Source organism: Cuculus canorus, chromosome Z (assembly GCF_017976375.1).
Source record: "Cuculus canorus isolate bCucCan1 chromosome Z, bCucCan1.pri, whole genome shotgun sequence".
NCBI classification, from domain to species: domain Eukaryota; kingdom Metazoa; phylum Chordata; class Aves; order Cuculiformes; family Cuculidae; genus Cuculus; species Cuculus canorus.
In genome coordinates this window covers 60,825,883-60,853,764 of record NC_071441.1, presented here as the reverse complement: position 1 = coordinate 60,853,764, position 27,882 = coordinate 60,825,883, and the positions used below count along the sequence as shown (strand labels likewise).

Below are 27,882 nucleotides of genomic sequence, written 5' to 3'. Positions count from 1 at the left end.
CTTATGAGTAGGTGCTGGTAAGATTAGATTTTTTGCTATTAAGTGAGAGACTCTGCTGCCATTTCAGATTATTGCCATTGGAATAAAAAATCTAAACCCATGCCAACATTTGTTTCTTTTCTGACCAATATTTGACTACTTTCTTAGCTTTAAGCACCTGCTCAAATCCTATTTAAGTGAAACAAAGCATATGTAAGTGTTCTTTTAGGCCAGGAAGACACTAACACATGTAGATCCCAGAGATTACTTACCATGGAAAAAGCCATGTGTCCTGCTTTCATGTCATTACCTAGTAAAACCGTTTTAATAATCTAGTTTTAAAAGCACTTTTGGAATACATGAAGCATTCTGTTCTCCAAACTCCTATGCTGACCTGAGTTTATGAAAATTACGTGATGGCTTTTCTCCTCCAGTCCCTGTCACTAACACGTAATAAAAATTTACACTTTAAGAGGGGCAACAGAAAGCAACCTTACCAAACAGCAGTTAAAAATACTTTTGTAAAACACATGTAGCCAACTATTATAGAATCATGGAGTCACGGGATTGTTTGGGTTGGAAAGGAAGCCAAAGCCTATCCAGTTCCAACCCCCTGCCATGGGCAGGGACACCTCCCACTGGATCAGGTTGCTCAAACTACCATCCAACCTGGCCTTGAACACCTCCATGGATGGGGCATCCCTGACTTCTCTGGGCAGCCTGTGCCAGTGCCTCACCACCCTCACAGGAAAAAATTTCTTCCTAATAACTAATCTAAATCTCCTGTCTTCCAGCTCAAAACCTTTCCTCCTCATCCTATTCCTGTATTCACTAATAAAGCACCCCTCCCCAGCTTTCCTGTAGCCCCCTTTAAGTACTGGGAGGCTGCTCTAAGGTCTCCCCAGAGCCTTCTCTTCTCCAGGATGAACAACCCCAACCCTCTCATCCTGTCCTTACATGGGAGGTGTTCAGGCCCTTGGATCATCTTTGTGGGCTTTTCTGGATTCACTTTTACAGATCCTTCCTGTGACAAGGACTCCAGAACTGGATGCAGGGCTCTAGGTGAGTTCTCATGAGAGTGGAATAGAGAGGCAGAATCCACTCCCTTGTCCTGCTGGTCACACTTCTTCCAATGCAGCCAGGATATGGTTGCCCTTCTGGGCTGCAAGTGTACATTGCCAGCTCATGTTGAGCTTCTTGTCCACCAACACCCCAAAGTCCTTCTCCTCAGGGCTGCTCTCAATCCATTCTCTGCCCCACCTGTAATTGTGCCTGGAACTGCCCTGACCCAGGTGCAGGACCTTGTACTTGGTCTTGTTAAACTTCATGAGGTTCACACAGGCCCACCTCTCCAGCCTGTACAGGTCCCTCTGGATGGCATCCCTTCCCTCCAGTGTGTTGACTGCACCACTCAGCTTGGTATCACCAGCAAATTTGCTGACGGTGACCTCAATCCTACTGTCCATGTCTGCGACAAAGATATTACACAGCACTGGTCCCAACACCAGCCCCTGAGGAACACTGCTCATCACTGGTCTCCACTTGGATATTGAGCCATTGACCACAACTCTTTGAGTGTGATCTTACAGCCAATTTCTTATCCACCAGATGGATCATCCATCAAATACAGTTGGTGCCTAATACCTAATCTAAATCTCACCTTTTTCAGCTTAAAATCATTTCCCCTCATCCAATTGATTTCTCCAATTTAGAGACAAGAACGTCATGCAGGATAGTGCCAAATGCTTTGCACAAGTCCAGGTAGATGATGTGAATTACTCAACCTTTATCCACTAGTGCTGTAGCCCCTCTGTAGAAGGCCATCACATATGTCAGGCATGATTTGCCCTTAGCAAATCCATGTTGGCTGTCACCAAACACCTCCTTATTTTCCATGTGACTCAGCAGAGTTTCCAGGAGGATCTGTTCCATGATCTTGCCTGGCACAGGGGTGAGACTGATGGACCTGTAGTTCTCCAGGTCTTCCCTTTTTTAAGAGTGAGGGTTATATTTGCCCTTTTCCAGTCAGTGGGAACTTCACCAGAACACCATGACCACTCACATACTGCATACAGTGGTTAAAGAAGAGATGTCTCCTTAGTTGTTTTTAGACTAAGCACATTGTGCAAAGGATCCCGAGGCTCCACCACTCCCTCTTGAAGAAAGGTCTTTGATTTTCAGACTGTTGGTTTTCTTTTTGCCCTGAAAGTATTCAATTGTTTTTTATTTTCTTGGACCCCAGAACACAGCCCACATTTTGGCAGACAATGGGCCGTCCTCCTGTGAACACTCTCTCAAGTGCACTGCAGCAAGTCTCTTAAAAGCCAGACAGAGCACGAACGGGTCTTTTTGTCCCGTTTTTAGTGCTGCTGCATTTTCATAATGAAAACCACAAGTGGAACAGAGCAGGGGCTGCCACTGGGTCTCTCCTCTCTGCCACGAGGTGTCAGCAAAGGAGCCCACATCGCAGCAGTGGGAGCAGAAAATAGAATATCACCTCCCCGTAAAAAATAAAGGGGAGGAGTGGGGGGAATACAAACGACTGCAAACTGGCACCTCTGTGCCTGGAATGTTTTTCCTCTTTTCTGACTGTCCACTAGATGACAGCAGCGAAACCAGACTGAAACAGCTTGTGGAGAAAACTATTTTATCCCTACTGCGAAACCCTCAGAGAGCAATGCAGTTAAGAAACTTGCATTATTGGCTGTTTTCCTGGAAATTACAGAGCCCTTTGCTTTCAGGCTTCCCGCCTGCAGGCCTCCATAATTTACAAAAATACATCTCGGCATTGTATGCAACGCACTTAAAGAAAATGTACTCGGGCTGGAAAAAGTAGTTAAGTATTATTGCCTTAATGTGGATAATTACTTCATAATGTCAGCTATTAGTCTTGTAAAATGCTCCCAAGTTCTTACTTTCTTAAGCTGAATGGACCCAATCTTTCAGACAAGAACTCCCTTCTACACTGAAACTGCAGCAAGCCAGGAGACTGAGTTCTCCCATATATTTTTGGCAGTGTGCAGTTTTGTCACATGGATACTGATTTTATGCCCATGCATTAAAAGGCTGCCATGCTTTTGCTGTTGGTTTCTCACCAGATTAAAGCAGCAAGCTGTTTTATCTTGGGTCTTTAAAACAGTTACACTGCAAGCTAGATTAAGTAGCTACAGCACAAACAAGATTCAAAGATAGTCTTGATGAGGAGTGAAGGAATTTAAACACACTTATCTTACTGTCACATATCACAGAATCATAGAATCGTAGAATGATTTGGTTGGAAGGGTCTATCAGAGATCATCCAGCTCCAACCCCCTGCCATGGGCAGGGACACCTCCCATGGGTCCAGGTTGCTCAAAGAGCCATTCAACTTGGCCTTGAACACCTCCAGGATGAGGCAGCCACAACTTCTCTGGGCAACTTGTGCCAGTGCCTCCTCACTCTCCCAGTAAAAAATTTCTTCCTGATACCTAATCTAAATCTCCTCTCTTTCAGCTTAAACCCATTTCCCCTCATCCTATCCCTGCAATCCCTGATCAAGAGCCCCTCCCCATCTTTCCTGGAGCCCTTTTCAGTACTGGAAGATGCTGTAAATTCTCAACAGAGCCTTCTCTTCTCCATGCTGAACAAGCCCAGCCGTCTCAGCCTGTCCTTGTATGAGAGGTACTCCAGCCCTCAGACCATCTTCGTGGCCTCCTCTGGACCTGTTCCAACAGCTCCATGTCCTTCCTGATCTGGAGACTCCACAACAGAATGCAGGGCTCCAGGTGAGGTCTCATGAGAGCAGAGAAGGGCAGAATCCCCTCCCTGACCCTGCTGTTCACACTTCTGTTCATGCCCGATCATTCTGAGTTTCTCTCTGTACTTGAAGTTGGATCCAGCCTAACCTGAGTTAAAGACCTGCAAAGCTGCTGTAAGTAGCACATGTGCTGGAATACAGAGGAGGCATTAAACAACCTCTGCCTTGGTCACATTCTTGACCTATTCCAAAGAACTTCTTTTGTGGCTAGAGGTAGATCTGGTATAACCCAGACTTTCCGGCTTTCCTGCATCTGTGTGATTCCCTTGTGTGAGAGAGAAGATCCCCATCTCAATTGTATTCATTGCTGCTTACACTAATATACAGAAAGAAAGGGCTGCAGCACTCACAGTATTTTTCAGAAGGCAAAGAAGTAATTTCTCTCCCTGTTCACTCACTTTTTACTTTGTAATTTTCTCTTGTATTTTCATTTTCCTGATTAATTCTGAGGTGTATTAACTTAATTATTGGAGTGCTCTTAACATTTAATTTTGGTGCTTTCATTTACAAAGACCCTTTTCTCACAGCATGGTTATATATCTTCATTCTTTTTAAGGTGTATGCTAATTCCAGTTTAACACTCCACAGATTTTGCTGTATTTTTTGGTGTGCCAGACTAAAAAAAAACCTGTCACTCTACGTTTTGGGGTGACAGAGATTCTGCACGTTCAAAGCGCTTGACACAGCAATGAAGAAACCCTGTCTCAGGCGCAAGGGAATTCTTTTGATAGAAGCTCAGCTGTCCGTTTTGTGCATTTCTTCTGTGTAAAAGTGGAAGGAAACATTTATGTATTTAGGCTAGCTTTTTATTAAGTGCTTCATCATTGTAGCAATGCATTCGGTCTCTAAGTAATGCGGAAATTTTTAGTTTGGAATTCTTTGGTCTATCTTGAGTGCGACTTTATCATACTTTTCTATAGCTATCATAAAATGAACAGAGTGGTAGGTGTTTATTATCAACAAATAGTCAGCTGGTTTTCTGCACACACTGTATATACGACACCACACATACTGACCCAATTCACTAGTCAAAGGAAGAATGCACTAGAAGAAGTAACATATTTATAATTTTCTTTTTCCATCGTACCCATAGGGAGACATTCTGCCACGCTCAGAGCATTTTTATCTTCTCAGGATCAATTCCTTATGCTGCACAGGAACATTGTAAAGTAGTGATGTCAAACAAAATGTATTTGTGACAAAAATTGGAATTCAAATAAAACAAGGGAGGGGAATAGCTTAATAAAAATATTTATTGAAAAAATGCCCATCAACATCATTTGGCTGTACTAAGTAAGTAAAACGCTAAGCGTGACTATGGTAACCAGGATGCAAACAGCTAGTACCATGAGCAGGATGATTCGGCAACATTTGGAATGCTTTTTTTCTCTCTCTTTCTTTTTTAACAAGGTATCATACCCAGGAGTATAAATATCCCCCATCCAGAACTGCAGCTCATTAGGATTTTCCTAAAAGAAAAATCAGAAAATGAACTCAGTTCCTCTTTTGCACATAAAATCGTTAGAACACAGCCAGAAGTATTTTCATAGTATTATCATACTATAACAGTATAGTTAGATTTGGAAGGGACCCTAAAGATCATCCAGTTCCAACCCCTCTGCCACGGGCAGGGACATCCCACTGGATCAGGCTGCCCAAGACCCCCTCCAACCTGGCCTTGAACACCTCCAGGGATGGGCAGCCACAACTGCCCTGGGCAACCTGTGCCAGTATCTCACTGCTCTCATGGTGAAGAAATGCTTCCTACTGTCCAGTCTAAATCTGCCCCTCTCCAGTTTATACCCATTCCCCCTGGTTCTGTCCCCAAAAGCCTTTATGAATAGCCCCTCTACAGCTCTCCTGTAGCCCCTTCAGGTACTGGAAGGTTGCTATGAGATCTCCTCTGAGCCTCCTCTTCTCCAGGCTGAACCACCCCAACTCTCTCAGCCTGTCCTCATAGAGAAGGTGCTCCAGCCCTCCGATCATCTTTGTAGCCGTCCTCTGGACCCATTCCAACAGCTCCATGTCCTTCTTACGTGGCTATCATATTTTGGCTATCATCAGATAGCGATTAATGAACTTAAGGAATCACAACACAAATGCAAGACTTTCAATTGAACATAGGTTGCACTACTTGCCAGATACTGCAAATATTCTGCTGGGGAAAATTAAAATGAAGTTTTTCAGCCAGGAACCAAATGTAGGACACTAGCCATTGAAATTTCATTAAAAAACCCAGAAGAAACCATGTTGTCTTGCCAAGAAGAGACGTTGATTTATAAACTCGCAGAAGTAACCCTAGAAATGATATGCACCAACTCATAGGCAGGCAGGATCCTGCCTGGTGTGGATGAGGCTGAGAAAATGTATGATTTTTGATTACAGATTGATGTTATGAACAGTTATTGAAGCGGGTATATAGTATTTAAGTGCTTTGTTTATAGTTCTTCCCTTTACAAACGGGGAAGCTGAATTGTGCGATGCTGTGTTTTAAGACCTTTTGTAGTCACAGAGGTTGTGTTCCACAGAACTGATATTCCTGGAGTCTAACTAGGTATGTAGATTTCTTTACCGGATCAGATTCAGGTTAGTGTCATGCCTGCACCAGAAAATATATCAGTATTTGCTTCTGGGATCCCACCAGAAGAGCCAAGTGCGGCTGCACAGTAGTTCATACACACACACAAGAGCCTACAGCAGTTCACTCTGCTCAAACACAGCGCAGTAGTGTGTTACCTTTATGTGGCTGGCCAAGTTAGAGTGCAGTGAGTGCCTGTCATAGTCTTGCACGGTCCAAGAAGGCATCTTTTTCTTCTCCTCCCATTTGTCATCCACCTGGATATCACTATACAATGGGTTGCTTTTGATTGTGGATTTCAGGGTGATGGGTGTAATGTGTTTTCCAAGGGCTTTGTCTATCATTTCTTGACTGACCTTGTTGGAGTCTAAGCCTGGCAGCTCAGTGACGTTTCTCTTTTCTCTCTGTAAGGCACAAGTTAGATCAGAAATTGGCTTTGAACTTCATTTATCCACAATGCAGGCATCCTTCCAGAATTATAATTTGTAAAACAACAGAGCAATTTTTAATTGCACATGCAACAATTATTCTCATTCTAGCAAATGTCTGCAGTGCAGTAAGAGAGCCAGACTGCTCACTTTGGGCAGAATTCTTCCTTGTGAGGAAAGCACGAAGGTACAGTCTGGACATTAAACTCTTGCATATGCGAACTGGCTTTATGATGCCTGCTGAAAGAAGCCTCTGCTTTAGCAAAACAGTGCTATGGAAACAGTGCTATGGGGCACTCCAGTAGAAGAAGTGTTGATGCAAGCTACGGGCATACAATGCAGAAGCAGTGCTGTAAGGACAAAAAGGAATGAAGCATGGGGGTAATGGCATATAAAAGATGGCCTTGCGTGGATCTGCACCTCTGACAGCAGGGGTGCGATTTGCAGCGCTGCTTACACTGTTGAACGCTAGACCTGTATCATGATGTCAGAGGCCCTTCATTCAACTGAGGGAGAGTCCTTAATTTGGGCAGTGTCAGAAGTCAAAGTTAATTGAATATCTGAGCAGTTTCCCAGCAACAGCTATCATTAAACTGGACCTTTAAGGACTGGGGGGTGGCAAGGGAGGAGGTCAAACAACTGTGGTATGAGTACAGTTTTGGAGAACTCACAAACTGAGAACTAAGAGCATCTTCAGGAGCTAGTAAGATGGTAGCTACTATAATTTTTGATCTGCGATTGTACAGAGGAATACAATCAGACTCCCCAGTTCGAGCTGCTCAACATATTGATTTACTTCAACCATCTTTCACTGAGACACCGCTTCCCCTTTAGCACTTTTGTCCTTATGAAGTTTATACTAAGACAGGGGGAGCCTTGGCTTCACCCAGTGGCCCTGCAGCAGGTGCGCTGGAGGGAGGCACACCCCAGCCCTCTCCCACCCTCAGAAATCCTACAGGTATGGGCACCACCCACTGCCAGGCTTCCATAAGTGAGTGCACATCATAAAGAGTCAATGAAGAGGCTGTAGCCTGAGAAAATTCCTTTCATGAAAGAGCATCTTTCTTAGTATATTTCACTTATATTGAGATCTCCAGCTGTTAGGGTGCCATGAGTTGGGAAGACTTCAGCAGCTGAAGGGCTTGCTGCTTCTAGAGGCACAGCCTTCTTCTCCTTTCTCCCTTTTGGTGGGACGTTAGGGGATCCCACCTCCTCCCACTTGCTGGCTCTGCGAGCTGCTCGGATGCCGCATCAGCCAGTGAAGGTCCCTAAGCTGGCAGCAAACTGTTGGTTTCTTCTGCTTGAGTAATTTTTCTATCCCCTTCCTGGGATGGTGAATTCACTTTCAGTGGAAGCCAGCTGCTACCTGTCATCACCTACTTTATGCTTTGGTACCTGTGCACATGCACCTTCAGGTGTGAGTTGGTCTGGGACAGACAGGTGTAGAAGGAAGTTGGAGGACTGGTTTCCTTCCGCAAGGAAAGGTGGAGAAGAGGAAACAGCAGTCTTTGTCTGAGTAGGAGCAATCATCATGCTTATCGCTAAATTGTGCACAAATGACTGTTTCCCACCAATAATTACCATTAGTAGGTGGGTGGATCCTCAGTGCCCTTGCAATCCCTCTATTAGCTCATAATTTCCATATGTCATTCCTTAGTCTTGACATATCCCCTGACAATATTACTCTTTGCATTGCAGTTAGAGCTGGCACTGAAGCCCTCTGGGTTGTACTGGCTAGATTTCAGCTGAGCTGTTGTTTTTAACCACTGTTTCTTTCTGACTGCATTTAACTTTATTATTTTATTTTATTTTATTTTATTTTATTTTATTTTATTATTTTTTCATGTTTATAACTTGTCATTGACTTTAATGATACTTCCCTCAGGCTTGCTAGATAGCTGAACTTGGAGAACATTTTGTTGAAGAACACAAACTCTCTCACTAGGGGATGCTCAGTCTCCCTAGGCTAAAATATTGTGAAAAGAATGTGACTTGACAGTAACTTCTAAAGCTGTTTTAAATAAAATGCTCCAAAACTTGGAATAGATGGCATGATACAAAATTTGTTCACAAAGACAGCGTGGCAAAGGCTTTGTGGCAAAACATTTTGCCTTCCATCTGGACTGCCTTTTCATGGGCATGAGAATATGAGTGGCAGTCTGGAGCAGAGGTAGAGAAGGAATAGGATGGGAAGGGCAGCAAGTTTCTGCTGTGAGAACTGGGTAGGAATTATAGGTAGAAGATGGTTTGCAGAAGTTTTAGAAAACAGACAGTGAAGTGCCAAGCTAATCAGGAGAATATATTTGAATGCAGGCAAATGCTTGGTTGTGAAACTTCTGCAGTAGACGTCCTGGAGGCTACTTAGGGAAAATGAAGGACAGAAGCCTGAAGCACGTATGAAAAAGAAAAAAGGATGTTTAGGTCCAAGAAATGATGCAGACAAATATGAAGACTATTGCATGAAACATCTGCATTTATAGACACAGAGAAACAGAAGGAGATTAGGGAATAAAAGTGTAACTGCTAGTATTAATTCTAGCTAAGCCTACATTTCTTTTCTTTTAGGATTCAAACAAGTCTGTGTTTTCACAGGCTTCTATGTTTTAATTTTTATTCATGAATCAAGCCTTCAAAGAAAGAGGGAAGTATCATAAACGTAGGTATCCATATGCTTTGCAGAATTTATGACACACTGTGTGTGAGAAGCCAGAGTGAGAGAGGGTGGAACAGAACAAATTAGAGGAAAATTATGTTACTAGTCACTAAATGGAAGGAGGGAACAGCAAATGCTCAAAGCTGCAGTAGTTGTGAAGAACTCTGAGAAACTGTACTTGAAATGTGCTGATGAAATTCTCATTTAAAAAGATGAAAAATGCTCAACTCTGCAACCACATAACTGGGTTTGATCTACCTATCTCTCATGAGCAAGAAAGCTGTTACAGTTTATAATTTGAGTTTCACTGAGAACAGTTTGTCCCTCTTTGACAGGCCCAGAGATCTGGCACACACAAAAAGAAGGTTCTGTAGAGAGCCTGAAGCTCTATAGGGAGTCAATGTTAGTTTCCTCCCTGGGTCAAAATGTGCTTACTCCACAGGTTTTCCTTGCTGATTATTTCATACTACAAATTATGCATATGGGTAAGCCTTGTAAGGTACCATGGAGGACTTTCCCAGCACTTGGAAGAGCATTTTTCTGCTGTGAAGGGCTGTTTCTAAGACAGACAAAAGTTCTGACAGATAAAAAGCTGCTCAGTAGTAATGCAAGAATCCATGTCCTAGTCGTAACAACTGTAGAGGTATTACTATGCATTTGGTCATTTAAAAAAAAAATCTCATTTATCAGGATAAATAATTCCTAGCTCTTCAGAATTTCCTGAACAAATCTGATCTCAGGGGGGATGCTGAGAAAAAACAATCAAGAAGGCAAGGAGTAACCAAGGGTAGGTGAGTGGATATGAAAGACAGCAGGACAGACAGCTCACATCAAGGACTCCTGAGAATGCAAATTTTCTTATCTAAGGAACTGAAGGGGATCAGAATTGCTTGTCAGAGACATAAGGCAGCAACAGGTACTACAGAGCAAACTGGAAAGCCAGCTGACTTGGACAGGAAGATCAGCAGATAGTTATAGATACTTACACTAATGTGACAGGAATATTTAGAGAAAAGTGGGCATTCATATGGACTATTTTAATTGTGCAGCTCTGAGAGTACTTCTGTCCTTGGAATTAATTATTTACTTAAAGAAAGCTGTTTAACTGTCATTGGTAATGGAGTTCTGCAGGCCTGTGAGTGCAGTACAAAAAACCTTCCGTATGGTGTCAGACCAAAGCTCCTGCCAACCTTGCAGCTGGCTCTAACTGTGGCCAGTTGCAGATGTCTAGGGAAGAATAAAGGAAAGAGTGGAAGTATGCAACACATGTATGAGCCAGGGGACAAACAAATGATTGTAACCCAGCAGCTAACTAACAGGTAAAAAATATCTCTTGTCCTGGTACACTGAGAAACAAGCAAAAGCAGACACAGGAATCAGCTCAGATGAGAGACCAGGAAATGTTAGGAGTACGATTAGCATAACTGTAATACCTGCAGGCCAAAAGTTGTTTGGAGCTGTGAATTCCTGAGCAAAAGCAGCATGACATAGCGTGGTGTTCAAAAACCAAATGCTCTCTGCTGTCTTCCAGAAATAGGGAAAAAAGGGAAATATAAGCAGCAAAAAGAAGTCTGAGAATTCCGGAAAACGATGAGGTAGGCTATGGGAGAGACACACACCTACTAAAATGTATTGTGGGGGAGGGAGTCTAGCAGGACTGGAGATTTTCCGGGCAATCAGAAAGCATTCAGTAGCTAGCCATTTGCAGAAGAAATAGTCTGTACTTTTTATGCTGCTTTTCACAAGCAAGGGCCAAGATTCCTGGACTGCTTTATGGTTTATTTTATTCAAAGTAGACTATGAAAATATATGCTAAGCAGAGAAGCTGTTCAGCGTGCCTGATACAGGAAAGGAAAGTACAAAAAAAGAGCTACAACTTTTTGGTCAGTGATAGAAATAGTTATGTCAAGCTGCTTTTTATAATGGAAATAAATTTAAAAACTTATAGGTGGAGAAAACACATAAGTGCTTAAGTGCACTTGGATTTAAGTGATCTCATAATAAAGATCTGGAAGAGACCACAAACACACCACTGAGAAGTCACTTCACACGAGGAGCCCCGAGTAGCAATAGTTTCTCAAAAGAAAATGAATTTCTGAAGAGGGAATTTAGGCTTCTTTCAAGGTTTAACGACTTTGGGAGTCTTTAGGTCACGCACATATGTTCTGAAGGGAATTCTTCTCCCTCGCGCCGGTCCCCCCCCTCCCCGTTTCCGTTTCTGAATTAACTAACCCTTAACCCCATTAGCTCTCTCATCTTAAAGCAAAACATGTTATTCCTGTGCCATTAGTTCTCCACTGTGCCATCGTGTTTATTCAAACGTCTGGAACTCATCAGTTCTTTTCCCTTTATTTGATTGTCAGCAAAAGGGGAAAAAAAGGAGGCGAGCTCATAAGGGAGACAGAATAAGGCACAATGAATTTTATCTGGACAGCCTGAATACACTAATGACTACGCTTAAAAGTATAGGTTGTGCCCGTAGTCTAACATTTATAAAACACACCACATTGCAAGCTGCATTTCAGGAGACACGGCAAGCACAGCAATTTCCTTTGAAATGGCCATCCAGGGCTAGGAACAGAATTCCAGGAAAAGCATCTTGCTGGTGGCAAAGCGCAGCGCACAAGTCAAGAAAGCACAGGGCTCCCCCCACATTTTTAATCCTCCTGCAGCTCTGCAGCCCTGGCTCGGTGACAGTGTGTCCTGTTTAAGGACAATAGGGAGAAGGATCCCTGCTGCTGCGGAAGCTCTGTGTGTGGCTGCCTCCCTCCTGCACAAAAGAGAGGCTTAGGTGGCGTGGGGAATGAGGACAATATTGCACCATATCCCATTGTTTGGGATCCCACAGGCTCCTTCCCTTGATGAGGTCTCTTTGCATGGGAGACAGCGGGCGACTGTGTGTGTCCCCCTCCCAGACCTCCTTGGGGAATCGCCAGCTGAGATTCTACAATGCGAGCATTGGGGTGAGCAGAAGGAAGGGTGTCTGGGGTGAGGAAGAGGCTAGAGAAGGTAAGGGGGGTGGTATCAGGACAGGGATGACTTTTGCATGTGGATGAGGCCCAGAATGGACTCTGTGAGGGACCAAAGGGCTTTGGGGAGCTGATGGGGAGAAATGACTGAGAGGAGAGAAATGCAACTGGAAGCAGCTGTGGGAGGCTTTTAGGATCTTTCTCTTCCCCACCCCCACAATGATATTTTTTCATCTCCCACTTTTCATTCCCCTAGTGAATTGGACCCCTACCCTAAGGACCCTCAGGATGCAAACCCTTCTCCACATCCCCACCTCCCCCAAACTGCTTACGTGTGTCTCTGTCCCTTGACAAGAACCAGACCTTTGAGCTTTTGCTCATGCTAGGGGTGGGGAAGGCGAGGGGCTCCCTGGGCAGCAGGAAAGGAGCACTGTGGAGCAGCAAGTGGGGCCCAGAGGGGTGTGAGCTGATGCAGCTGTACTGCTGCTGATCCAGACGTGAACTTCGCCGCCAGCTCCAGGGCCTTTACCAGGCAGCACACATTTACATTTTTACCAAGAAACTTCTGCTACCTCAATATAATAACCTGGATTAATATCATCAGTATATTCCACCCTTTCAACAGCTGCCTGTCAGGATAACAGCGAGGTCAAAGTAGAATGAGAAAAACAAAGCAAAATAAAGAGGAAGCTATGGTGAACTATGTAGATGTATATAAACTTACAAGACACTAGCAAAAATCTCTAATGCTCTCTCTAACGTGCCCTTTCATCGAGTTTGTGGTATATGACTTGGCTTTCTGAATTTTTTTTTTCTTACTTTTTCAAGGAGTCTGTTCCATTCAACCCTTTAGTACAATTAATCCATATTTGACATCAATAGACTTTCTGGGAAACACTATGAAAATATTACAATGAGCAGCAGAAAGCTTAATGTACTGAAATAAAGTCAGTGGACCACCCTGAAGAGAGTGACTCTTCTCTTGGAGCCTGATCCTCGCTGAAGTTAATGGGAAAATTTACAGGGATATTAGTGATGCAGATTCAAAGATGCTCAATCCACAGCTGAAGTTTCAGCCTCGTATCATCTGCCTTCTGATCCCCAAAACAAGGCAGAAAAATCAGGAAAAAATGTCACCCTGTCTTAGACCTTACCTGTAAATAGACCCTGTTGTGCCACCGCTGCTCCCCGGGTAAAGCTGCTTCTGGGAATTTAGCCAGGCTGGCTTGTAGAAAGGCAGAGTTTTTCATTAGATACTTCACCTCCAGTTGCAGGAATTTGTCAGGATGGTTGTTATTTGGCAAAACGGAGAAGTCCATGTTTCTGTCCTGTAGAGTAATAACGAAAACAGCCCCAGCTTCTGCTTCCTGGCTGTGCATGCTCCTTCTATTATTAATGACATGAAGAAGGATACGACAGTTTCCTGAAACTGTATCTGACCCCTGTTTGGTGTCAGGCTCACTTATATCATCTACCAATGATAAAAGATTGTTTAGAAGCAGCAGAGCAGACAGGACATGTTTCTGTAAGTGCCTAGCTTAAGTTTTCAAGTTCAAGGTCTATTTTGATAGATACATATGCGCTCATTAAAGCTAACAGAGTACCAGTGAGTAGATGCATGAGACACTTAAATGCATACCAGCACTTCCTCAAGTGACCTGCCAAAAATGTCAAGCCTACAATACTTCAAAGTAAGCTTTTTTCCCCCCAGAAAATTAAAAGCAGCTCCCAGAGCAAAGCAAATCCTCCTTTTCTGTGGCAGTACTAAGAGGCTCCATTGTGCTGTGTGGGTCGGTATAGTTTACCATGATGGCTATGACATGCACTTCTTTAGGTTCAGGGATTTCTTTCACAGTAAATTCTTCTTGACCCTGGGAAATATTAGATTGATTCAAGTAATTGATAACAGAAGTTTTCAGGGAATGGATTCTGCTCCTGTTCAAGTGAATGGAAAAAACTCTTACTGATTTGAATGGCATAGTCTCGGTCCCATCACTTTTATTATTTTGAGATTTGATATTTTCATCATAATTTTATAAGTCAAGATTTTAACTTTCAGCTAAAGAAATGCCCCTTCTCATCATGGCCATTACTTACAACCAGCAGAAGCAGTCTCCTCATTTTTATTTTAACATTTTTTTCCAAACCTTTCTGTTTTTCTAGGATATATTTTATTTTTTATGACCTTGACACAGAGGATAGATTTTTGAAAGTTGTTTGAAATCCAGGAAAACCTATTTTCTATCAAATTAATGCTGAGAATTAGGGTATCACAAAAATTTCAGCATTATACTTAGACCAGAAAATCAGAACAATCTATTTTCCTTACAGAAGACTGCTGAAATTTAAAAAGAAAATAAAATCTGTCAACTATTTTGCAAATGTTATTAATGTGAGATCCCAATGTAATAAATGAATACTTTGATGTACATAAGTTAAGATCCTTATCTACTTAGGAGACTTGTGATTTTTTTCTTCATTGGTTTAGGGAGTGTTAGGAATGCTTGGACTCAATGACCCAGTGGGTCCCTTCCAACCTAGTCGTTCTATGATTCTATGTATTTATCAGCAATTATTTTACAGCACATTGTTAAGAATTATTAATCTCTTGCCTTTCAAATAGATACTCATATGAGTATTTGTAGGCAGCCACAAAAGAGAATGAACGACTGTGTTTCCGAGTGGATGTGCATGCTTTTGGAGAACCTCCTGTTACATTTACATTTAGAACTGTTTCTCCTCAGTGTAGTGAAGCTATGCAACACTAACACACCTTACCACAAAACTGCTGTTTTAGGCTGACATGTCATGGAATCCACTTTTTTTTTCCCTGTGCAGAACTGAGACAGTATTAATTTGAGTTCAAAAATAGCCAGATATATGCAGCCAAGCTTTCTTTCTTATCATACACCTACTCTTTCCAGCATCTCTCTGAACACAGGATTCTGCCATACGACTGTAGAATACATTGTAGTGTGTGTCTGTGTGAATTCACTTACCGACACCACTGTGTTTCATTAGACCTGGTATACAAATGTAAAAAATGTCTTGGACATATAGGTCAGACATCTCAAGCTCAGGATCTATCGCTGTTTGAAAAATGCTAGAAGAGATGTTGCTTAAGGAGACTGTGTACACCTGGCCGCTTTCTGCACTTTGTTCTCTTTCTGCTCCCCAAGAAGCCACACAATTCTTTGGTGCCATAATATCTTTTCCCAGGCCTATTATTAAGTGTTTATGGACTTAGTTGTGAATTTGTCTAATGTTTCAAGTCTTCTGATACTACCTCCTCCAGAAGCGAGCTTCAGAACCTCATGACCATCTGTCTAAGGTGATAACTTTTATGTTTTAAACTGATTTCCACACTAGTTTTATCAAGGATGCCCTCTTTGTTGTAGGGCAGGTCTTTAAGAACAGGAGCTCCACGTGCAGCTTATCTGTCACCCTTGGGATTTTCTGACCCTTGACCATATTCAAATCAGCCTCTTCCTCTCAAATTTTAAGTATTACCTTTTTTAGTCTCATGTCATAAGCCACCTGGTCTATCATCCCCTTGCTGATTTATTTGCCCTTTTTAAATGTGTTACGGTGTAGTTCCACTGCATTGTTCATGACAACACAGCGACCATAAATGAATGCCATGTTCAAACTGTGGGCATGCCACAGTTCCAAAAATGGAAAAAATTAAGTCTTCTGACAGCATCCATCAGGTTTTGGCGTTTTTCCCTGCTATTCTCATACAGCTAATAACATCAGACTAGAGTACGCAATGACACTATGCTTTTCCTCCACCTCTATGACTGTCACTTGCAAGTTCAGTATCTTGTAGCAATAGTTTAGGCTGTTGTCCATAGCTACACTACTTTATATTTGCCACATCAAAGTTGATTGGCTAAAGTCTTGCCTAATCACTGCGTTTTGTGAATTTCTTGCCAAGTGAGGCAACAGTTGACCAGAAGAACTAAATATCACCAGCAGAGCTGGATATTTTTTACACTATTCCTCATGCCATTCATGAAAATGTTGAAAAAATCCAGCACCATTCCTTGAGGAACCATACTGCTGACTCCCCTCCGTCCAGGAAGATGACCATTTTGCTTCCAAACCTTTAACGATCTTTCAAGCTGTAAAATTTGCTCCTGTAGTTCTGTGTAAATGTAGTTTCTTGAATATCCTATAACATGGAACCTTGTTCAAGACTTCTGTGTCCACAAGATCCTCTTTACTCAGTACACAACTGAAGCCATGCTGACTTTCTTCCAACAGTCCATGCTTATCCAAGTGCCAGGGATCTTATTCTTTTTTTAATAGCTATTACAGCATCATAAAAAGAATGCAAGACACCCTAGCCTGTAGTTCAAAGAATCCCCTAAACATCCCTTTTTCCACAGGAATTACACTGCAGTCTGCATCCTTTGGCAGAGTGGCCATTTGAAACAACAGGTGATGCACCACAGCAAACAGTTCTGTCATTTTGCAATTGCATCTTCCAGGAATTTAATGTGACTGCCACCCTAGATACCCCTTGTAATCTACCATACCTATTTGGTCTTACATTCTCATGGATTTCCTTCTACTTGATCCAGTTTCTCTGATATCTCTGCTGGAAGGAATGTGCAAGGTATGAGAACCCTTTAAACATTTCAGTTGGAAAGGCAATAGCAAATAATTCACTGAACTATCATAGCTCTATCATCCCCGAGTGTCCCTTTCACACTTGTGCTATCAGATAGTCCCACTAACTCCCTAACTGGCTTCCTGCTTTAGATGTACAAGGTCTGACACAAACCCCCTGAGACTAACCCTATAGGTTGGGAACGAAGAGTGGGAGGGGAGAGACACAGAGATGGTTATACAACATGTTCTAAGCTGTCACAGTGAGACAGGGCTCAACTCAGTTGCTGCAGTCAGTATGCACAGAATTGTGTTCAAGTAGAAATGTTTTCTTATCCTCAGTCAGAAAATGTCAGTGTACAAGAATGAACAGCAAGCTAACATCAAGTGAAAATGAAGAAATCTGTGACAGTAACTTATTGATTATTGACTCTGGCTTAAGATGAGATACCAGAGATCAAGTCGGTGCTCAAAGCAACCCATTTTTTCATCAGCCAAAGATGTGAAAGCAAAACCAATAAAGATACTCAACGATCTTTCAGGAAATGATCTGCAGGATTGCTTTGAACATTGGCAGCATTGCGTGCAGCTGTGTGTCAACTCAGTAGGGAACTGTTTTGAAAATGATCATAGTTGATTTTCTTAATTTGTTAAATAAAAAGAGTTATGGACAGTATATTTTTTTTTCTGGTGTGTGTCAGACTTTCATATTTTTAGTCCCTTTTACTGCTAGTTTGACCATCTTTACTAAAGAGCTCTTCAAATTTTTTCTGAGAGTTTTTCATTTTTTGTTTACAATTGACCTGCTAAGCTTTAGGGCCTCTATCAGTCTCCTCTTGCAGGCAGGATATCCATTTTTAATATATTTTTAGAACAAGCAAATGGCTGCTTCCCTGTCAGTAAAAATGCCAATGAAAACCGAATTAAAAAAAAACACAAAAAGCATTTTTAACTATACAAAATATAGTATCACATTCCATAATGTCAGAATTATTTTTCTTTCCTTCTTTACTTTTTAATACCAGAAGATAATTTAAAGTCATACGTTAGCACATTATTGCAGTTGCAGGTTTTGAATGCACAGCATTAAGATGCCAAACCAAAGATTTTGAGAGCACAGCTATTTGAAAGCACATACATCGATTTCCATGGGAGTTAAGACTGTGGCTAAGTATTCTTCCTGGACAGAATCACAGTTCTGATTGGGGGCCCCAGTTCATTAAATTGTGTGGGTCTCTACATCACATCTATAGAGTAGACTCTGCAGAAGGAGACTTAAAAGCAACAATCACTCGAACAAAGATGGATTTTTGCTTTGAGTAAAAAATATGATGCCTTTCAGACTAATTTATGTGGCTCATTTGCCTTCAGGGTTTGTTTTCCTACGGATTTTCAGAGCCTGCCTAATGGCTTGCATCACAAAATGAACGCAGAGGACCTGATGTAAAATGAAGGCATATATCAAGGCTCACTGTAAGCTGCAGCAGGAGACATTTGTTGTAGGGACTATGCAGGGCTCGATGGATTCAGCTACCAGGCATGGATGCCCAAAACAGGAAAAATGCAAATAACAAAAGAAGCTTTACTTTTTATTGAAAATGTAAAAGTCATGTGAATCATGTACACCATTTTCTCATAAGGAAAATTTTAGCTGTTTCATCACGTTTCACAAAACTGTAAAACACTTCATTTTTATAAAGTCTTTTTCATAAAAGAAAGATAAAACTAAAGTAGTATTACAAAGCTATTTTCTAAATTGTCAACAAAGAACTGAAAATATTTTAACAGATTACTTCATACACGTAGCAGTAGGAAGGACTCTTCGATTTCTAAATCTGCAGGAGGACACACAAAGGTATAGAGGGGCATGGGTTTTTCATTTCATAACGTTTAAAATCAAGTGACATGTTAAAACAGTACAGACGTGGATTCATAGGATGGTACAAGTTCTAGGACTCAATTTCTCTACACTACCTCAAACAGTGCAACAGTGATTCAGTGTAAATCTCTACAGTGTTTCATTGATTCAATACTTGTGTTCAAGTATGTGTCCATGAGAATGATCAAAATCCCTACTCAGCTATTTTAGTTTTCTTGTCTATATTATGTCATAAGTTACAGTAGATTATCCCCATTCAGTATGTTTCTAAATAAAATGAACTAATTTCACAATACATTCTGTAATAACCTGTTCAATAATGTTAGCTTACTCACCTCAACATCTGTTGCAAAACACAACCTCATTCTGACTCTGAATGCCAAAAATATAATAAAATTAAAAAGGGCTTTATTTCCATATACAACAAACCTATTCAGCTAAATTAAAATAAATTCAGGATAACATGACTTATTTTTTGGCAACAGAGAGATGACCTACTGAAAATAAACATATAAAATACTAGTTACTATTTTTTTAAAATTCTGATAAATGTATCCAAAATTTTTCATATAAAAATTAATTATGAAAATGTCAGAGGATAAAAGAAGTTGGCTGTCTAGCCAAAACAATTAAGGATGTCTGGCAGGCAAAAATAAATTAATTTGATTAAATTATATGTAATCTGATAATATTTGGTCTGAAGAAGCGTGCGTGTGTGTATGTGTTTGTGTGTGTGTGTTTATAAATAATAAGATTGCAAAGAGCTGAGAGCCAGCCAGCCTGGCAGAGGTCAACTTTTTTGTTGCATTTTTTGGGCATAAAAGTCCCTGCATGTCTCACAGCACCTCTGATACCACCTCATGTCTTGACAGAGGTTCTTCTCTCTTATCACTCTGCAGTACACAGGCCACTGGTCTCCCAGGCATTTGAACGTTAAAGCAGCTGTGAAACAACAACAAAATCAAATATACATTATTGTTACATTCATTAGTGAAGAATCAAGTAGCAAAGGTGACATATACACCAGAAGTGTATCTGGGAAAGGGAAAGGAGAATAGATTTAGATACTCAACAAAAGAAAGACAAAAGTGAAATCCTCCTGCTGTCAATATCTTCAACATTAAAAGGCCAGTTTAAGGCCAGTTTAATTTATAAATTGGATTAAGTTGCTTTGAAACTACTTGGTTCCATGTCATGAAGCTGTTTCCTCATGAGAGAATGAACACCATCTTTCTGAGCTATGCAGAGGTGAGCTGGGGCTGTGGCCAGGGCTACGTGTGTGGGGCTGCAGAGCCAGATCCTGCAAAGCCACATGAAGCAGCAGCTCCAGCTGAAACTGCCCTCAGTCTGAAACAGAAGTTACCACTGGGAAAGCAGGAAGCCTCAGCTTGGATAATACCAGAATGGAGTTCCCAATGACACCGATAAGGGTTTTTTTTTTTTAATAAGAGGCAGGTAGGGAAATGTAGGGATCAAAGCACAGAGACTGCTGCAGGTTTTCTCATCAGCTTTTGCTCACAAAATCAAGACTTTGTGCTGTGTTGTCAGTCAGTGGAAACTAAACAAAACTACACATCTTACATCACCTTTCTTTGTAAGTGAAATAACCTACTAAACCTTCAGTTTTCCCTGGCCTCTTTGTTCAAAGGAACAGAAATGTATTATCCAGCTAGCTAGAATGCTACAGAGGCCACATTATGAGGCACTCTTACAACGTTTGACGATAGTTACCAAACCCCATGGCACCTTCTATAATGCAAATCTATTTTACCTAGAAAAATGAAACTCACAGTATAGAATCAATAACAAGTTGCTATGTTGGCAAATATACTTGTCCAGGCCCAATTATTGCATTTTTTGTTTCTCAAATGCACACTGTGCATAGCTACTTTTCTGACCTTTTTCTCTTCTCTACAAGTATATTCAAATGTTTGGTTTTGTTTTAAATTGTCTTCCAATACATTGTTCTGACTGTATCACCATCTTTTTAATCACTCCTGTGGGTCTTCCCTCCTCTGTTTCAAAGTTAGGGTATCAATCCTTACCTTCACATCATTTATATCTTAACTTCACCCAGTTATACAACTTGCTCTATTAGTAGTCTGTTGCTGCTTTCTAACTGTGGGAATCCCTGAATACCAAATTCTTCCTCAGAAACCTTCTAAAATGACACGGACATCACACTAGCCTGAAAAGCCACTGTTTGGTTTACTTTACACCCTCCCACATTTGTTACAATTATTTGGTTCCCTCTAGCAGTCACAAACATTTAGATGCAGAAGTCTTGACTTCTGTTGTATGCCTGTGGTATAAATTAGGCACATTTTCGTGTGCGCCATCTGTTTTCTTGTGAAAGTGTCTGTTAATACACCCACCTGTTTTGCCTACAGAAGCCTCTTGCACTGCTTATAACAGGAGAACCCTAGTACAAAATTTGGGTCTTTGCACATTCAGTTATTTAAGCTGCAGTGCACGGGGAAACAGTGGAAAAGAGGGCAAAAGAAATAGATATCATTCAAAAATAAACACTGAACTGAAAAAAAGTCCATCTTACAGAAGGTTTAGGTTATCGTCCTTTTTCAACAGAAGGGGAAGAGAAAGTGAGTGTGTATTTATAGGAGTATAGCTGGTGAAATCCACATCAGCTTCGGCGCTACCCCTGCCCTCCTAATCCAGAGGATCTATACTGCATAATAGGAATTGCAGGCCAAAATGATTGATATACTTAAGAGAAACATTGTATTGTATTATGTATTTTGGATATATTACTGTTTATACCAGACTGGATTCTGACTCTGCTGGCTGACGTTGACTCGTGGGTGACTAACATCAGTGCTACATAATCCGCTCTACAAGGACAACATAGACCAATCTTTTTTTTATGCACCTCACATTGAGTCAAATTTTAATGGATTTGAGGTTATATTTTTTTCTGTGAATCTCTGTGATTCACTTCACTTCGTAATACAAAGCTGCTTATACATCCCCAGAGTGAGAGCGTCAGTGATGGGGTGATGGCCTCTTACTTCTGAGAGATCAGCTGAACAAAGAAAGATAAAGTATGAAGGGCAACCTTACAATAGTGAAATAGCACAGGAGAGGAACATAAGCAACAACTGCCATCTCGTCCAGCAAACTGAGACAATGACTACTACATAGAAATGTTTAAAGGTTAAAAACTTCAAAGAGAAATGCAAGTCACTAACTTAAAGGAAGGATTAGAAACAGCCTGAAATGTTAGACTTGCTTTCCATCCAGGAATAATCTATTTGACAGGAGGGTTTATCTTAACAAGGGCTCTGGAAAATCATCTGGAAAGGGTATGTCGTCTTACAGCAAGCCTTTGAACATTCCTCAGTCATGCTCAGGAAGCAGAGGATCTATTCAGGGAGCTAACAGTAAGACTATCACCAACAACCCTTTAGGAAATAGCAATAAAATTAACAGTTCTGTATTTATGCAATAACTTAATTTCTTTAACCTCAACAGAGATCTGAGTTCCTCCAGGAACAGCAAATCTCTTCATGTTTGTAATTTTCCTTCACATGTCCTAATCCATCAGGCATAGATTGTAGACACGCAAACCAAAGACAAGTGGAAAGAGCTATTTGCATTTAAGGAACAAATAAGGGCCTCCTTGATCTCACAAATATCACAAGAACATGGTTTGTAGAGCCTTTAAAGAGAAAATAAGATATTATCTTACTTTATCACTGTTTGATAAATTTGAGTAAATAAACATAAATAATATGTTTATAATGTCTCTAATAGAAACATTTTCATCTCAGATGTTTTGTGTCCATAATATCATGCAGTCCTATAATATGGTTCTTCTTTACATTGCAAAACCCTTCACCATCCTGAAATGGTGACTATTTGATGTAAATACTGGAAAACTGAGGCACAGAGATGAGTCTCTGAATGGAATTTACATCTCTTGAATCCCAGACCTCTGGTTTTAAACTGGGATCATCATTATTCTATGGAGAGAAAGAACTAAAAATAGATTTCCAGTGCAAATTCTTGATTGTGACTGCTTACCTAACCTGGGTGATGTTATTGTGTTAACATTAATTTTCTCATTGCAGGGGTGGAGATGACAAGGTCTGTAGGCTGCAGGCTTTTCTGAGGAAAAGCATTCATTGCCATGCCTTCCTGTGATCTTGTGCATGCACTGGATGACTCGAGACTGCATCCCTTTGCCACAGGTGACGGAACACTGGAACACACAGAACATACACATTAATTTGAAAGGTATTTCTACCTGTAAACCTGAGGGTGAAATGCCAGTAGAGGTGAAGTCAGTGACTGCTCCTTCAGTTGTCATCATTCCAAGACTTCCGCCTTCCATTACATTAGCTAAATGAAAATCAATTTAAAAGCACAAATGATTTGGCAGTATTTATTGAAGGACTGATTGCAGCATCCTGTTGCTGTCAAGGTCCATTTAGTAGAGTCTGTGATGAAACTGAAATGCAGCGATGTGCCTGAAGGGAGCAGGGGCTGTTCTCCTGTATTTATATCTTAATGTGCTCTTATTAGAGGTGAAAGTGACAGAACAAAAGAAAATGCTCACAGACATTGACAGAAAGAAGCATTTTTAATTAAGCCATTCCTGCCAGTGCAAAAGTGCTCTTTCTACTGAGCAGAGTACATGTCTCTTGTCTTTGCATCACATCTTCATGTTTACATGTGTGCTCCACAAGTAAAATGCACAATGTGAGACTTGCTGCCTGGCCTGTAATCAATCTTCCCATCTTGATGCCAGAGAGAATGAAGTAGGAAAAGAAAAGAGTTAAGCACTGTAATGATGATAAAGTTCTACTTCTATCACAGTAGCACAATACATTAGAATGAAAACCTGGGCAGTGCTGTATAGGTGCATACAAAACCAGTTCCAAACCAACAAAATACACGCTTTCCCCTTTTTGTGAACAAAATTTCACAAGGCAAGAATTATTTTTGTGCACAGTTACACGTGTTCCATTGCTTTAACTACAAATTAATGAAAAAAAAAATTGTAATTTGCTCCTACCTGCTAATGATTTTGACTCAAGCATCCACAAATTTCATTAGGTTTTGGAGAAATTTACTATAGAGGACATCTTCAAATATTAATCAATTTCTTGTAACATATGATATAAGCACTGGCTGAAAATTTAGGCCACTAGCATTCACATAATCCTGAAAATATTTTTATTCTAAAAAATCTTGATTATATATTTATTCAGAATGAATTTTATCATGAGACTTCATAAGCAGCTAAAAAAATATTGTAATGAGAGAGAGAGAGAGAGAGACAAGGAGAGGGTAATATAACAAGAAAAGATTCCCAATCAACCCATCTCAAGTTTGAGATGAAGTACTGTTTTCTGAAAAGAATGAATTTTGAGTGTAGGAAACACTAAAGGTTTTTTTATGCTCTAGTTTTATCATGTATGTGCTTTTGAGTGACATTTTGAACACTGTTAGTTGGAGGAAAGCTCTACACATGCCAAATGGGAAACAGAGGGTTTGCACCCACGTATATACGTCTTCAAGACTCGTAGGACTGAAGGTACAAGAGACTATGGTATGTACTTGATGGGCATTTTCACATGGGACTGAGAAACGTCCAAAGCACACTTCAACTTGTAAGTCATGAAATCAATACATGAAAGTTGAACACTGGCATTCTTACAGAGGCAGCAACTGGACTTGATTGTGCTTCCATTCTCAGTAATGTATATCAGGAGTATTTCCATAAAGTCAATGCCTTCTTTGCTTGCAAAGTTAATCAGATACAGCCTGAATGAGCAAAGGCATGCAAAAATATTAGATTAGGAATACATAATTTTAACATCAATAGCAACCATAGCTTCATATATGCGCAAATGTGCTGTTTACAGGAGGGAATCCAGCTAATATTGAAGTTTTTTCAAAGTATAAGTCTGCCATCAACTTTGAACTGCTCTTAAATTGCCTGAGAAAAAGACTCTCAGCAGAATTCCTTTTCTTGAATTCTCTGTCTTTGCCCTGTGCAGATAACATAGTCTTACTTTCTATAATGGCCAACACCAGGCACATGGTAAACATGTACAATCACACAGACACACGCCTGAATTTAATGACCAATAGCAGCCAGAACATCAATCTTAACCTCAGGAAAATTCCAGCCACCTCTTGTATTCCTCTCTACATAATTATAAATTCCAGCCACCTTTTGGATTACTTTCTACATAATTTAGAGAAGTTTCTTTTTGAAATAATTTAATGGGTTAGGAAGGAAGACAATGGAATAGCAAAATTAGAAAGAAAAAAACCCAAAATCAAAACAACCCAATTATACAGAAAGCCCCAAAACCTGAGAACAAAGAAAGGATGAAGGTAATGATGAACATCATCACTATGATTTTCACAATGATTATCACTATGATTTTAATCTAGAGTAATTTTGCACACAGTTGTATATGCTTTTTTTGTGTATGCTCTTCAGTAAAAAACGTTTACTAAACAAAGCTAGAGTAAGTGCCAGTTTGTACTGTGTATGTATCTTTTATCAGCTACGGAGAAGGAAGACAGGACAGGCGAGTGCATCTGGTACATAAGATCTCCTAAAAAGAATTTACCTGCCCATTACCTTTGGTTATCCTATAATGAGTAGGTGCAACCAGAAGGGAGAATGACATTTGAAAACACTAGACTTCTGCTGACTAAATGGGCTCTAATAGTTTATCTACTAATCGATAATGCATAACAATTCATGTGTGCAGGTGCTTTTGTGGAAAGCACTCTGGCAGTGGTCATATTGTCCCTTCCAACCCAAACTATTCTATGATTCTATGATCCCTCATGACTGAAATTGAGACAATATCAACAAGCAGACAGATCTCTCACTCAGCTAACCAGTCTTCAGTCCCTGTGTCTCTATGTAGAATTTGTCAATATTTAAATGTTAAAATTTCAGTTGCTGAATTTACATCCCTTTAATGACTGAGCCACTATTGGCCTTTGTGAGCTATTTCAAAGAGCGTTATGAAGAATTACAATGCATTATTTTCTATCCAAAGATGAAACAATTAATTTTAGTGTTGCATGACACTGAAGGATGATAAACTTAAATGCCTCGGTTCATATAGGAAATATGTGGCAAAGGAGGAAATAAAAGAAGACATTTGCCTTCTGTGTTATCTTCTTTTCTGTTAACAGAAGTGTACTAATTTTTAACTTCCTATTTACTCTTCTATAAAACACATATTTTATTAAGTCTTGTAAGATGTTTGGGGAAAATTGTGAAGAGGCAGCGCTACCACACTGATTTGCCAATCCAGAATTTTCAAAGCCAGCCTCATCAGTTCACAAGTGAAGAGAGGTTCTTCCAAACCACTAGTGTTTTAAAATCAACTAGGGATCTGATAGGCAAGCTGTGCTCTCCCCTGTTCACAAATCATCGTCAGTGGTGTCTAATTCCAGAAATAAGAATTCTACTGATTGGAAGCAAGGATAAATTTTTTTTTACCATATCTATACTATCACACATCAAAGTAGTATGAAACATTGTGAAACAGGAAGAACACACTTCAGGTATGGCATTTAGCAGTGCATTTCCTAGTGAGATTTTTGTCTCTATGAAGGGGTCTTAAACTCAAATTTGTGTTGCAAACACACCAGCCGACTGCTGGTATAAATAAGAGCAGCCACTGAATATTGGAGGATAAAGGCATGGGTAAGATTTTTCTTTTTCACTCTGCAAAGGTATGTATTGGGTCATTTTACTAGGAGACACCTCAACTTCTGCAAACCAGATGCAACTCAGAGCAACAAGCCTGACCCTCATTTTGATAATAATTTTATTGCATATGAATGTGTATATTCTAGCTGAAACAGACTCTTCCAAAACTGTCTCCTAATCTTGCCTCACTTTTGGACTTTTCTCACTGAAAATATTTAAGCCGAGGCAAATGCTTCTTACTGGATGTTCAGCTATCACAGTCGAGGTAGCACTTGTGGTACGTAGCTAAAGCTGCACAGCTTCTGTATACTTCTGGAGTTTCCATGTTTAAAACTGCAACAAAGCTTTCAACTTACAGGAAACTACAAAATAATTTCATTTCTACAATTAAGCAGTGAATTTAATCAGAAAGCAATCTATGTGTCAAAATTGCTTGTAATTGCCATGATTTTATATATAAATACATATACATATAACTATTATGTATATAAAATTTGCAGAAGGTGCCCACTCCAAACCAATCTGTAGCAACTCTCATCAATTCAGCAGATCTCAGATAATTTCAGCCTACAGCTTTTATTACTAGTGAATGAAGAACACTTTTCTACAGCTCTTCTTCCTACCTCCTCCACCTCCCAGATGTCAATCCTGCCTGCGCTGCACTTTTGTTTTTGTGGTGGGTTTTTTTTTTTACATTTTACTTCTGACTGTTCAGATGACCTACACTTTAAGGCCATGTAGCTGATTAGCAAAAATTCCCGTAGGACAACTGCGTTTGTAGGTTTAGACTAAATGTTCTAATACGCAGCCAGAAGTTTTTTTATCGGGCTGTTAATCTGTGCATTTTGGACCCAGTCCTAGAGGTACTGTAAAACCGTTCAAGCAGCAAGACATGTAAAACATTCTTGTCAAAGATTACAAAAAAGTCCTGGATAAACACAGTTAACAGCTATTTTTTCTAAAGTTTTTCTTTCTTTCATATAAAACCTACCCACCCTGTTTGAATTTTGTCCTACTTTTGAACTTCTTTTAGACATAATTTCAAGGACAGAAACCTAGGCGTTAAATATAACAATCCTTAGACTTGGCATGCACACCCATTACCCAAGATTCCTTTTTTCTGTTCCCTGCCAAAGATATATATTTTGGAGAGAATACATATTCCCAAGGCCAACAGCTGAGGAAGGTGCTGTAATGCCTAAGCTGCTTCCAGCTGGCTTTCATAAGAACTAGGAATTCCTAAATTAAGGGAAAAATTGTCACTGGCAGACGGTA

At 40.4% G+C, this 27,882-nt stretch overlaps 2 protein-coding genes across 3 annotated transcripts in view; both read right to left on the bottom strand.

The window, feature by feature from the left end:
• Positions 1 to 5,045: 5,045 nt before the first annotated feature.
• On the bottom strand, positions 5,046 to 13,924 carry MINAR2 (membrane integral NOTCH2 associated receptor 2). The gene is made up of 3 exons (XM_009562963.2): positions 13,558 to 13,924; positions 6,512 to 6,757; positions 5,046 to 5,244 (listed from the first exon to the last, which is right to left on the bottom strand). The coding sequence occupies exons 1-3, from the start codon at positions 13,780 to 13,782 to the stop codon at positions 5,065 to 5,067; spliced, it is 651 nt and encodes a 216-aa protein (XP_009561258.2). The 5' UTR covers positions 13,783 to 13,924; the 3' UTR covers positions 5,046 to 5,064.
• A 4,724-nt stretch (positions 13,925 to 18,648) lies between these two features.
• Positions 18,649 to 27,882, bottom strand: part of ADAMTS19 (ADAM metallopeptidase with thrombospondin type 1 motif 19) — a 140,272-nt gene continuing 131,038 nt past the window's right edge. For both annotated transcript variants that reach the window (XM_009562964.2, XM_054054832.1), the window contains 2 exons: positions 22,938 to 23,115; positions 18,649 to 19,838 (listed from right to left, as the gene is read on the bottom strand). In XM_009562964.2, the coding sequence (XP_009561259.2) occupies positions 19,687 to 19,838; positions 22,938 to 23,115 (330 nt within the window). In that variant the 3' untranslated portion in view covers positions 18,649 to 19,686. The remainder of the gene's footprint in view (positions 19,839 to 22,937; positions 23,116 to 27,882) is intronic.

Coding starts and splice junctions, on each gene's coding strand:
- MINAR2 (XM_009562963.2), bottom strand. CDS start 13,782: ATGCACAGCCAGGAAGCAGAAGCTGGGGCTGTTTTCGTTATTACTCTA. Junction 6,758..13,557: donor ACAACAGGGTCTATTTACAG/GTAAGGTCTAAG, acceptor TGTGCCTTACAG/AGAGAAAAGAGAAACGTCAC. Junction 5,245..6,511: donor ACTTGGCCAGCCACATAAAG/GTAACACACTAC, acceptor TTTTTCTTTTAG/GAAAATCCTAATGAGCTGCA.